This window comes from Thamnophis sirtalis, unplaced genomic scaffold (genome assembly GCF_051295495.1).
Source record: "Thamnophis sirtalis isolate CommonGarterSnake01/CBP01778 unplaced genomic scaffold, rThaSir2_p1.2 scaffold_11, whole genome shotgun sequence".
Taxonomy (NCBI): Eukaryota; Metazoa; Chordata; class Lepidosauria; order Squamata; family Natricidae; genus Thamnophis; species Thamnophis sirtalis.
Window position 1 is genome coordinate 36,934,953 of NW_028261391.1, and position 12,817 is coordinate 36,947,769.

At 35.4% G+C, this 12,817-nt stretch overlaps 1 protein-coding gene across 6 annotated transcripts in view; it reads left to right on the forward strand.

Moving 5' to 3' along the window:
- The window catches only part of CROCC2 (ciliary rootlet coiled-coil, rootletin family member 2), a 101,085-nt gene that overhangs the window by 15,021 nt on the left and 73,247 nt on the right, over nt 1–12,817 (forward strand). For 5 of the 6 annotated variants that reach the window (XM_087725526.1, XM_087725528.1, XM_087725527.1 and 2 more), the window contains 7 exons: nt 1,558–1,641; nt 3,877–3,983; nt 6,723–6,861; nt 9,405–9,511; nt 9,982–10,179; nt 11,318–11,414; nt 11,606–11,695. In XM_087725526.1, the coding sequence (XP_087581652.1) occupies nt 1,558–1,641; nt 3,877–3,983; nt 6,723–6,861; nt 9,405–9,511; nt 9,982–10,179; nt 11,318–11,414; nt 11,606–11,695 (822 nt within the window). The remainder of the gene's footprint in view (nt 1–1,557; nt 1,642–3,876; nt 3,984–6,722; nt 6,862–9,404; nt 9,512–9,981; nt 10,180–11,317; nt 11,415–11,605; nt 11,696–12,817) is intronic. The other variant, XM_087725529.1, reaches the window with a different exon arrangement.

The following is a 12,817-nucleotide window of genomic DNA, read 5'->3' on the forward strand; positions in this document are numbered from 1 at the left end:
GAATTTGAAGTACTCTTTAACCTGTAAACTATTCCAGTGGTTCTCAATCTGTGGTCCACTGACCCCTGAGGGGGCGCAATGTTATCACAGGGGTTCCGTAAAGACTTGAAGAAATGTTATGATTTTAATCATCGTCTGTGGCCACAAAAGATATTTAAAGGGGGTCTGTGGTGAAAAAAAGATTGAAAACCCATGAACTATGCTATTTCAGAAATTATGATAATGGAAATGTAATGTGTTTTATGGACACCAAGTTGAGGAAAGATGATTTAAATAAATAATTTGCCTATCTAATGGAATCTAGATAGATGTGTGCAAATAGTAGCTTTCAATTGTCATATGGGTGGTTTTTAAGATGTACAACAGCTATTATGAGGGGGAAACATATTTTCTATCTAAAAAGCTCTTTGTAGGCTTTCAGATAAGAATTAAAGAAACCAGGTACCAGCATTGGTCAGTTATAGTACCAGTCCATTAAACCAAAAGATCAGTTTGGGGTTTATTTGGAAGTAGTTTCCATAGGAATTTACACAACATGCTAAAAGAAATCCAAACCAAAAACCCCACCCCACATTATGCCTTAGCAGAGTATTTAGTCTGTCTGAATGCTAACTAGATGTTTGGATCTTATGAAAGCCTTCCTTTCATCTCTGCAAAATTTTGTAGAGGAACGAAGAAACAGCCTTCCCAAGCTAATTTTCTTCAGTTGTGTTCAATCAATTCCTGTATGCACAAGATGTTTGTTCAAAATCTGTACGCCGTACGATATAGAGTGAGGAAAGATCTTTGAAAAAGACTAGTTTCTAATATTTAGGGGGTCATATTGCTGAAAGTTAAAGCTCTTCCCTATTGCATCTTCTGCTTAATATCCACACTTGTGGATTTCCCTCCTCCTAAATCTTTACTTTTTAAAATCTGTACTACACAGCCAAAAAGTGTTTTTCTTTTTGACATTTTTAAAGGTTTCCTTCCCATAGCATATTCCTTGTCTTCTCCCACTTTAGTTTTGTCAGATTTCTGCTTTTCTTCTTACTTTTAATTCGACCTGGTTTTTATCACAATCTACATTTTATATATTTGTCTTCCCCATCTTCCCCACTCCCCACAAAGACCTACAATACCTCAAATAAATGACTTAGTATCAATCCAGGGAAGTTTTCATATGAAGATGAATATATTGTCCTTTAAACTGCTTGAGAAATTAGGGCTGGGCTAACAGATCTGATTTCAAGTCTTGCTGCTGTCCATGTATGGTGGAGCCAGAAGGGGGAAAATATACCCTGGATTTGATTGTGTTTAAACGTAAAATTTATTGCAAATTGCAATTAAAATATATTTATTCCCTACGTATTTCATAGTATCTTTTAAAAATTATAATTTTTGGAAAAGTCTGGTTGACTTGGAATCGCAAGATGCACAACCCTGACCTCCTGGATCAAACTTCTACTTCTTTTATTTTAGTTAAATCATCTTCCCTGAGCTCCTCTTTTCTTTGTTCTTTCTTTTTTTTCTTGAATATCCTGATTACCTAAATCTCTTTTCTCCATCCTGGCATAGGTATTGCAATATAAGAAAAGATGTGGAGAACTGGAACAGGAATTACTGGAGAAAACCTCTGAGTGTGAGCGTCAGAAACAGATGGTCTGTATTTTATGTGAGGGTTTTCCCCCCATTAATGATAAAGCATATGGCAGGGGTCCCCAATCCCTGGTCCGCAGCCCATTGGGAACTGGGCAGCGCAATCGGTGGGCAAGCGGACAAAGCTCCACTTGCACCAGCAGCGAGTATATATATGAAACTATTCCCTCTCCTACCCTATCACCGTTGCCACTACTGCTGATTCTCAGAGCCACAAAGGTTAGGGACCACTGCAGTGGTGGGTTCCTCCCGGTTTGGACTGGTTCAGCCAAACTGTTAGTGGTTTGGCGGCCTGGGTTGCTGGAACTGACAACAGCCCAGGACTGCCACATCCCGAACCAGTTCTCCCAGTGCTGCCATCTTGTTTTTTGCTTCTGTACATGCGCAGAAGCATTTTTATAGTACTGTGCATGCACGAGCTGCATATCCATGAGCGAACTGGGAGTAGTGACTGCCGGAACCCACCCCTGGACCACTGGCATAGGGCACTTAGACTCTTAATATTGTGCATAACCCTGTTCTACAATGCCATATTCAATTCAGTGGAGTGAATGTTTGGACAATAGCCTAGCCAGCCAAAAATCATATCTGATACACATATTTGTTATATAATTCATATCATTTCAAGATTCCCACAGGTTTCATGAATGTCCAGTCGTTTCTTCCAGTAATGTATAGTTTTGATTAAAGAAAGCTGGCCGAGTTCTTTATTATGAGGCAAATCTTTTACTCAGCCATCAGCAATGATAATTTAAGGCTAAACTAGTTAAGCAAGAAAAAATAAAAATTTTATGCGTGTAGGTGGTACCCCATAGAAGTTCTCTGGTTGGCTTTCATACAGTTAAAATACAAAGTATATAAAATAAACCGTTAAAACTTTAAAAGTTCAGCACAAATTATAGGCTAAAATCATATTCTTTTAAAAGACAAAGTGTAGGGAAGTTTGCCCTGTGACCCCGTGTTGTTAGCCATTGGAATACTTGTGAAGGTTTCTAAGCTGCTGACATTTTGCCAAAAAAACATTAATATCTGTAGAAAATGGCATTGTAGCAGCAAGCAGACAGGCAGAGATTATACAGAACTCTCAAGTATTCAGCTTTCTACATTTATAGGCTTGGATATTAATGCAGCAGTTAATTAATAAATTAAAACCTTGTGAAGTCCAAACCTGTATTTTTAGCTCGCTGCAGACAGTTATCCTAGCAACTCTATATGATATATAGCAGGTACCTGAAAATAACAGCCAAATTAATCTTAGTACTCTAAGTCCTTATTGTTCATCCTAGAGGCACTATCTCGGGTGGTGTTTAATAGCTTCCCAACCTGGGTGTTCTATCTATCTTGGATTTCAAGTTCTAGAATTTTTAGCATTTGCTATGATATATTGTCCATGTATCTGGAAGTCATCCAGGTTGTAGACAGTTTTTTTTTAAATTCAGCTAAACAAGTTACAGTGTTTCTGAAACACTGCAAAACTTTACAGAATCTGAACAAAGAAGCATATGGAATTAATAAGCAAGGATGTTTTAACCTCTGTTAAGGCTTCTTTGGTGACCTGGGAAAATATATACCTGATTGAGGCTTTTTTTCTGAGTTATATTATATTATAGTTGCAGGAGATGGTTTTAGAATGGCCATAGAATTTTTTCTATAAAAATAAAATTTGAGGGAAAGAAATATCTAAATTGTTTGATATTGGGAGCAAATGCACCAAATAAAAAGGCTGTCTAATCTGGATGTTAAAATTGCCCAAGCATCAATGGGGAGTTGAACAGATTAAAGGAAAAATCTTAAAACTGCCCCCCCAAAAAAGACGAAAACAAGATCAAAACATACTGAAAGAGGAAAACAAAAGAGAAGTAAAAGCGAGTGTTATGGAAGTGAGAAAGTTTTTTCAGAAATCTGCCTCTTTGTGGAATTTCTAACTATGGTAGTCATTGGAGAATCGTATCAGTGAAGTAACATACAGAGTTATGCAAATTGAAGGCTTTGACTTCTTCAAATTCAACTCAGAACACACATCATTTCTAGAATTTGCCATTTGATGGCATTTTATAACATACCTTTCCTCTCAAATCTAGAAGTTCCTATCTGTAAAGAAAAGTTTCAGGATTTTAAGTAAGCAAATTGTATGGTATATGATACCTGCAATTGCATGCATAACCTAAATCTGCTAATGAATCTTTATGTACCTTAATTACTATTATAGTGCAGTCTGACATCTTTTCTTCTTTCTAGCTGCAATCAAGATTAGACTCAACAGAATTACGTTTACGACGCATTGGACATGACCATAATACAGAGTTGGAGAACACTCTCATCCACCTAGAAAAAGAGCAGCAGAGGTAACTGGTGTTTTTCAGGAATCAAATTATTTGTTTGGAAGATCCCAACTCAGGGAAGGATAATTAGTTGCTTTAAACTGAAATGTATAACTATAGGCTGCTGAAATTTTATGGGATGTTAGCAAAATCCTTTCTGTGACATATTATTGCAAAAACGAGCAAGGCTTTAACCTCTGATTTAGATCTGAGAGATCTAGGTTCCATTTCTTGTACTTTAAGCCTTCTTACTGCTGATCACATGTAATTCTCAGCTTTCCATAGCTCTCCTGAATGGGACTACGCATCATAATTAGGAAGGTTCTTTCTCAGTTAACAGCTTTACCTCTTCCTCTTCTAAACAATACAGATCATACCTTGATCAGAAATTCCATTCCAGGAATTTTAGGATCCAAGATACTATGTTGGGTGTCTGTGGATTTTCTATCATCTTAAGCAAAATCAATTTTGCAAAAACATGCCCATTAACTGGTTTTTGCAACAAAATAGCTGGGACTAAGAAAATAAGGGCGAGGGGATGCAGGTTCAGAAAGCATTTGGAGGACCCCTGGTAATTATCCATCCAAAAAGTGAGAGCAGTTTCCTATCAGCACTGAATTACCATGCTTAGAATGATGCTTTATAATTCAAGGACTTTGATACTTGCAAGAAAATAAAGAAGCTTCTAAAATTGAGATGCCATTTGGCTTTAGAATACTCCCCTTCATATTTTTCAGTCAAATACTGACCTGAGAAATAAAACATAAACTTCCACTCTAGGGAGTTACCAAATATGGAATAATACACAGGACAATATATAAACAGAAATGAGACCCAGAGAGCATTGATACTACTGCAAAAGGGAAAGAAGAAATAACAGAAGCCCATGTAAAAAAATAAAGTGGTTGTCGGCAGTGTCAACCTAGGCAACTAATGAGAATATAATGGGATTATACGAACATGATAGAGGGATTTCTCTGTCTTAGAACAACCCACTAGAGAAACTGAAATTACCCCAGAGTGAGAATCTTGCTATTTGCTATATAATTGAATTGTTAAGTGTCCAGGATTTTTTTTAAAAAAAATCTCATAAAGTTCAGAAGTAATTTCACCAGTGGAACAATAGATAAAATTGTTAAAATAAAAAATTATTATACACATGATCATCTGGTAATACCCACTAAATATAAAGCAGTGGTGATACCAAAATATAATTTTAACATACTTTATCTATATCTTAAATTATTGTATTCTATTCCAATTTCATTTTAGACTGTATTTTATTCCAATTTGATTTTAAATTGTATTTTACACAATTACATTTTAAATAGCTTTTATCAAATTTTAGTAATAATTTGTATCTGGAACTTTGCACTTTGATATGGCCCAAGGTAGGGCTAATCAATAAATAAAGAGAGAAATAAAAGCATTAATGTCGAAGGAACTGTGCAGGCAGACAGGTCTTCTAGGTAGGAATGACTAAAAGACTGAAGCTGATATAGGATTGCCTCAATTAGCCTTAAACACATTGTGTTCTAAACACATTATTGTGTAAACAAATAGGAAATTCTACAGGAGAAAGTTGGCAAGGGAGCTGAACAAAAAGAGAGGAAAAGGCATTTATATATTTCATTTGTTTACCATCCATCTCTCTTTGAAGCAAAATTAATAACAAGAAAAACATTAGATGTAATTATTTATGCATTTTCAGCATTTGTTTATGGTAGTTATATATCTCGAATGTTTACAAGCCTACAGTAATTGTGAGGGATTGTGTGATCTGCTGTGAAAGATGAACCTGTCAACATCTGAGTTGTTGCTGGTTGCAAGGATTGTGCTATAAGAACTCTTCTTGCTTAAGCAGCTGAATTACTGTTCATGACTCACAGCAATTCTGGGATGTTTGTATTCCCACTTGCAATGTGTGCATTCTAGTGGGTTTGAGGAAATTGTCAAAGGATTAGAGCAGTAAATGGACACACTACATTTAACTTAACAGAGGTCATCACATGTATTAGTGTATATTATGTTCAACATTAGAGATGTTGCATAGAAATGAGTCAAGGAAAGTTGTAAAATATCCTACTTTAAGAAATCAATTTTATTTCTCCTGAAAGAAGTAAAAAAATTATCAGCACAAACAGTGGTGGATCTACAGCAGGCTTGAAAAAGAAAACAATTTTCTTTATGGAAGGCAGTCTAGCAAAGAAGCAAGCCCAGGGTTTCAGTCAGAAGAAAGAAGCATACATCCTATACTGTTGGAATTCAGCAACTGCTATGAAACATTTGGAACAGAAAAATCTACAAAGCCTTCAGAAGAAAGTGAGGATTTAGGATTTCTTCATAAGGATTAGCAAAAATGAGTTTGATCAAAGTTTGAGCTGAGTTTGATCGACTTACAATAATTCAATGCACTGAAAAAAGTAACTTATGACCATTTTTCACACAGCATCCCCATGGTAATATGATCAAAATTCGGATGCTTGGCAACTAGTTCACATTTATGACAATTGCAGTGTCCTGGGATCATGTGAGCATCTTTTGTGATCTTCTGATAAGCAAAGTCAATGATTCACTTAACAACTGTGTTACTAACTTAACAATTGCAGTGATTCAATTAACTGTGGCAAGAAACCTCGTAAAATGGGACAACATTCACTTAACAAATATTTCAATTAGCAACATAAATTCTGGGCTCAATTGTGGTTGTACTTTGAGGATTACCTATAGTACTATTGTGCCTTTCGTTTTGTTTTCCTGTAGGAGTGCTACCCTTTCCCAGATGAACACTCTACTTCAGGAACAGCTAGAAGAGGTGAAATGCTCGAAACAGAGACTAGTTGGGGAGCTAGAGAGGAATGCTACTGATATGCACAGGCTGAGAAGTGAACTAGAACAGAAGGTATTTCTTTGGTACAAAGGCAGGAAGTATTACTTGATTTTGGGTGGGAGGGAATGACTTACTACACTATCTATTTGTTCCATGTTACATTATTATAATGCACCACGGTAATTTGTTTATATTTTTCTTTGTGCATTTATTTATTTGGTGATTTTAATCAATTTAATATTCAAGGTCGGTCAACTGTTTATAAATTCATTTAGTCCCAGGAATCACTCTCCACTTTCCTTATCTTACTCTTGCTGTTGGGGGAGGGGACAAGGTAAGAGGCATATGGAGTTAATTAAACTCAGCCTTTCTGATACCACTACACCCAGGAGACAGTTTTCAATTATAGAAGAATATAATATTAACTATAATATTTATCCAGTTCCATTGCTTTGAGAAATGCTGCAGCCTGTATACTCTCATCTCCAGTAATCTCACCATGCTAATTGAAGCCTTCTGCACAATGTGCAAAGTAAAATTTGGAGGTGGGAGTTATTTGGAAGGGCTTAAACAGAGGATTACAAACATGTTTTTTCCCAATCTAATTCTAATCTGGATTAAGAATTGTTCCTCCACTTTGTTTCAGCTTTAACATGAATTGCACGACTATTAATAGCATAATTGTAATCATACCTAATTTTGTCCTCACTATTATTTTGTTGTTTCCCTTTTCATGTATTTCTCTCTTTTTTCAGTGAAATTTTGGAATAGTTATAGTTTCAATTTAGCATGTAACACAAATCCATTTTATATTTAGTTAAACTCACTGAATATAGAACTTTTGTTTAGAAAAATATAGAATAGGCTTTAGTCCAACAAATAACTGACTCATCTCTCAGAATGGTCAAATGAACTCACAAATTTATTGGAAATATTGTAGTATTTGTGAATTTGGTGAAATCAACAAGTTCATGAATTTTTATAGGTTATTCCAAATTCATAATTTTACTATGGAATTGTTTTTATATGTATACAATTTTGTTCAACTGTTTAGTCTAATGCTGGACCCATAGATTTCATAGATTTATGCAACAAAAGCATATATTTCTGAAAAATAAGAAGGCAAAGAGAGAATCCATATAAATGGAGAAGACAACTATTCCTCTGATTTCAAAGAAACTATTATTTATATGTTTGCCAAATTAGACAGGCAGAGAAAAGTTATGGGCAATTGTTATTTCTTCAATGGAAGATACTTTCCTATTTTTTGCAGTATGTTGCCTACAAGTACTCTGTCTACTATGTAGTAAAATGCTTAGCTTTTATTACCACTTTTTTTGTTGGCACAACATGTCTGTTATTGTTTATATAAGAGTTGTATTATTAGAATTATATTTTTTGGCTCTCTGATTATTTGGCATTGGTTCATAAATCTTAGAAGTATCAGATCACAATATGAATTTTGCCATGTGTACATTTTTGGAGAATAATATTTCTCTTTCCGGCACTAACTAGGTTGATAGGATTTGGGTTTTTTACTATATTCTACCCAAATCTGAGTTCCTCCTCTCTGAACAATAATCTTGATCATTTTGATTCCATGTTAATTTTTGACATTATTTGAAATAATTTAAGCCATTTGCAGCGTCCCAGGCAAAGTCAATGGAGAAGCCAGCCAGATTCAATCAACAACTTTGTTACTAATTTAACAACTTAACTATGACATGAAAGGTCGTAAAATGGGGCAAAGCTCACTTAACAAATGTCTCGTTTAACAAAAGTTAAATTTTGGGCTCAATTGAAACAAAATGTTGCTTAGCACTTATAAATAATGTATTTTTTTCTTATATTTTTCTTCATTACTTATATCTTTTTCACTTATACTCTTCCAAGATAATAAAATAATTAATGACAAGAAACCAAGTAATGCATTTTTGATCCTGCTATTTTCTGAAGTTCATAATATAGGTAGCCCTTGATTTATAATGTTCATTTGTGATCATTCAAATTTACAATGGCACCGAAAATAGTGAGTTATGGCTGTTTTTCACACTTATGACCATTGCAGCATCTCCATGGTCACGTGATTTACATTTCGGATACTAGACAATTGGTTCATATTTATGACAGCTGCAGTGTCCTGAGGTCATGTGATCACATTTTGCAATCTTCTGACAAGCAAAGTTAATTGGGAAACCAGGTTCACTTAACATCCATGTTACTAACATGACAACTGCAGTAATTCATTTAACAAATGCGGCAACAAAAGTTGTAAAAATGGGGCAAAACTCACTTAACAAATTCCTTATTTAGCAACATAAATGTTGGGCTCAATTGTGATCATAAGTTGAGACCACCTGTACTTTGCCATGTTTCCCTTTCCAGGGCTTTCAGGAAAATGTTGATAAATAATCAGTAATCAGTAATTTGCTTGTATTACATTTCCAATAGTTCATAAGTCTCACAAAGAATTCTGTAGTATTGTAGAAGTTTGCTTTAAACCAGTAATCATTAATAGTATGGGTGACCCCTTTAGCTATTCTCCATCAATAAAATGTTAAAAGTGATGGAATCTACTGTGTGCCAGTCATGTTTTTTTTCCATTATTCTTTCAGAGCTATGATTCCTATCTCAGCAATGAACACAGTGGGATTCTCCTGCTATGGCGTCAAGCAGCCACACTCCGTGGGAACTTTGCAGAGCTTCGCACAACGCTGGAGAGGTGAGTGTGGATGTGGTCAAAGTGTGTGTGTGTGTGTGTGTGTGTAAAACTTAGGAAAGTTATTTGAAACTTTCAAAAAATAATAAATCTCAAATAATACTTTGTGACCTGATGGTTATCCTCATATTAGGAAACGGTTGTCCTTATGTCAGATTATCTTTAATAATAGTTATGCTCATGTCGAGAAAGTTGACACTACATAGCTCTGAATGCTTCAGTATCCCTCATTTGCGTAATATAATTGATATACCTGGAAAATGTTCTTATAATATATATTTCTAATTTAAATAGAGAAGGACCAGGTTTCTCAGTACATTGCATCCTGCCAGTTTTGCAGAAAATAAAACAATAAATCTGCCATTCAAATTATTGATATTCACTGACATGCTGTTCCTGTGCCACCTGGAAATGTTAGGTAATGGTGTATATAGAATTCTGAGTGAACAAAGATATTATTCTCATATTCCCAGAGGACTTGCTGAAGCAGGAACGGACATGGCAAGAGCTTCCCGCCGCCTCCAAACTGCCTGTCTCAATTTGGATTCCAACTTGCGCCTTTCTGAGAATAGCTCTACCTGTTTGCTAGAGAAGCAGCTTCGGGAGAAAGTCCGGGAGATGATTCAACTACAGAGTTCTTGGGATGGAGAAAAGGCTGTTCTAAACTCCAAGTGAGAAGAATACTACTGTGTCTTTGATTTCTAGATTTCTTCAGATTATTAAAGGACAAGAAGATTTAAAAGGGCTATTCTGGGATAGGAAACCTTTTGGGTCTGGGGACACAGCTGGAATTTTGAGAACACATTATCCTATAAAATGACTGTCTTAGTGAGTATAGTTAGTCATAAAACATCTACTTCCCAGAGAATAAATTAGCCCTCCAGGATTCTCTTTCTTATCCCTGTTGAATTTTTATGGGACTCAAGGCAACTGCAAATAAATATATTAGAGGCTGACACTTTGAAAGTCACATCCTGATTTCTTGACTTTGTTAACAACTCCAACAACAAAGATCGTAATGACATCTTAAAAAATAACAGACATATTACTGAAAACATTTTTTATCATAACGATCATATGCATTTTACTTCTACATCAAAGTACAATTGTGTGTACCTGCAAAACTCCCTTTGCAGGACTATATTATATACATCTGATTTAGTATAGTTAGTTATATGAAAGTTTACATGATAATAAATGTCCAACTTTAGGTATCTAGTTGAGACAGAAGGCCCAATGAGATCAGAAGAGCCAGTGGTATAAATGAGCATACTTATGTACCCTGACCTTGAGGACACAGGAAACCAGACACACGCACATACACACATGCACTAAGACATTGAATGTCCCCAGGGAACAGCATTATCAACAAGAGCCTTGAAATCTCCTATGCTCCTTGTTAATACATGCAATATATAAGGCAGAAAGTAAAAATGTTGGAATGTTGCTTGAACGACTGACTTTTTTAGTTTGCACTCCAGAGGCAACCAGGCCTATGGAGGATATAGGCTATTTTCATTGCCTCCAAGCTCTGGTTCCAGACCTTGCTCCTCTTGAGCATTCGTGTCAACAATACGAAGTTTCTTGCTGGATTTGCTTTTTTCTTATCGTTCTGTGGTCTTGGATTACACAGCATATTGTGATCTAATCGCTTTCAGCTCTTTTCTCCAGCCTTTATAAGATGATGTGTGAATTGGAACTTTTGTTTCTTTATAACAATCTCAAAGATATAAATAACATATCCTTTATGAGTTACTGATTAATCCTCCTGACTAATACATCTTCTGTGTCTGGTTTCTTATTTTACAGGATTACTGAATTGACCACTTTGAGTGATAAGCTTAAGGAACAGAACACAAAGAAAGACAAGACAATCTCTGCCTTAAAAGTGGACATTCAGAAATTGGTACAAACCTCCCCCCAACCCTACTTTCTGTCATTCTGTCAAACAAAACCCCATATGTTTACCACCACAAGCATTCTCAAAAAGGGCATAATAATCACAGTGAGCCACAATGCTAGATTGATTTGCCTATTCATGTTTTTCTGTTTCCCCCCATGTCCATTTCTGAGCAACTGCTTGTCTTTGAACACTAGGAAGCCAGTAAAATTGGAGATCTAGAAGAAATGAAGGATCTGAAAGAGGAAACCGAATCTTTGCAACATACTTTAAAAAGCATCACAAAGGTGTGTGAAATATTAAATCATAATGTATTTTGTAGATATAAAAGGTCTACCATTTACCTTGATGCCTGGTACATATTTTATGTAAAATGTAACAAACTACATTTTAAAAAATGTAAATAAGATACCATTCATTAGAAAATTCTGTCGCATGGGACTCACTGAAATGAATGAGAGCTATGAAAGAATATAGTATTCTGCTGTAGAGGATAAGCATTTGGAGCCTGGTATAACATTTTCACAGATTATGCCCTTGTGTAATAGAATTGAGTTATTTGGGCTGGTTCCTAAAAGCCATCTGGTTTTTTGACACAAGCTTACTTTCTGGTTCCTAAACCTTAAACCAACAAAATTGACAGCAATTATTTTTATGAGAAAAAAAAAGATAGATGTGAACTTTCTACCTGAACATTTCTTTTCATATAAGGAAGGTCCTACTGGATTCCCCTTAAATTGTAAGAAACCCAACTTTTTTTTCACCACTATATAGGGGATATGGATGTTATTTGACTGACTTTAAACAAGCTTATGGAAATGATGTGTTAAATTCCCATTTGATATCAAGTAGACACCTATGTATATTTAGTAACAATAGTATTTTTAAATCTCAAATTTCCATGGCCGCAGATTGTACAGGTCACATAACTCCCTTGTCTCACACAAGTTGTTATTGAATGAACAGAGGCTACTTCTCCCTTTAGAGAATGCCCTTGAAACATTATTAAATATCCAATGAGCAGACCCAAACTCACATTGCAGATGGGTTTCCGACCTCAAGCAATATTCCTTTGCTAACCATAATAAAATACTCTGGGGCTGAGCTAAATTAAGGATCCAAACATCTGTCCTCTTGAATGCAAAGCAGGGGGGTCTGAAGTACTGCTCTGAGATCCCAACATGTTGAATAAATGTCAGTCAGGAGGCAAATATTTGAAAACAAATGGCCACCTACTTCAATATAGTTTCATCATGGGAAGGTTTTGTACTATATGTTATAATTTTACTGCAGCTGTATAAAGCTATACCATAGAGAACAATAGTTCAAAATTACTGGAAAAGTAATGGAATTGTCATCCCAATACACTGCGACCTAAGATGTGCTACCCTTATTTCTGATTGTTAAAT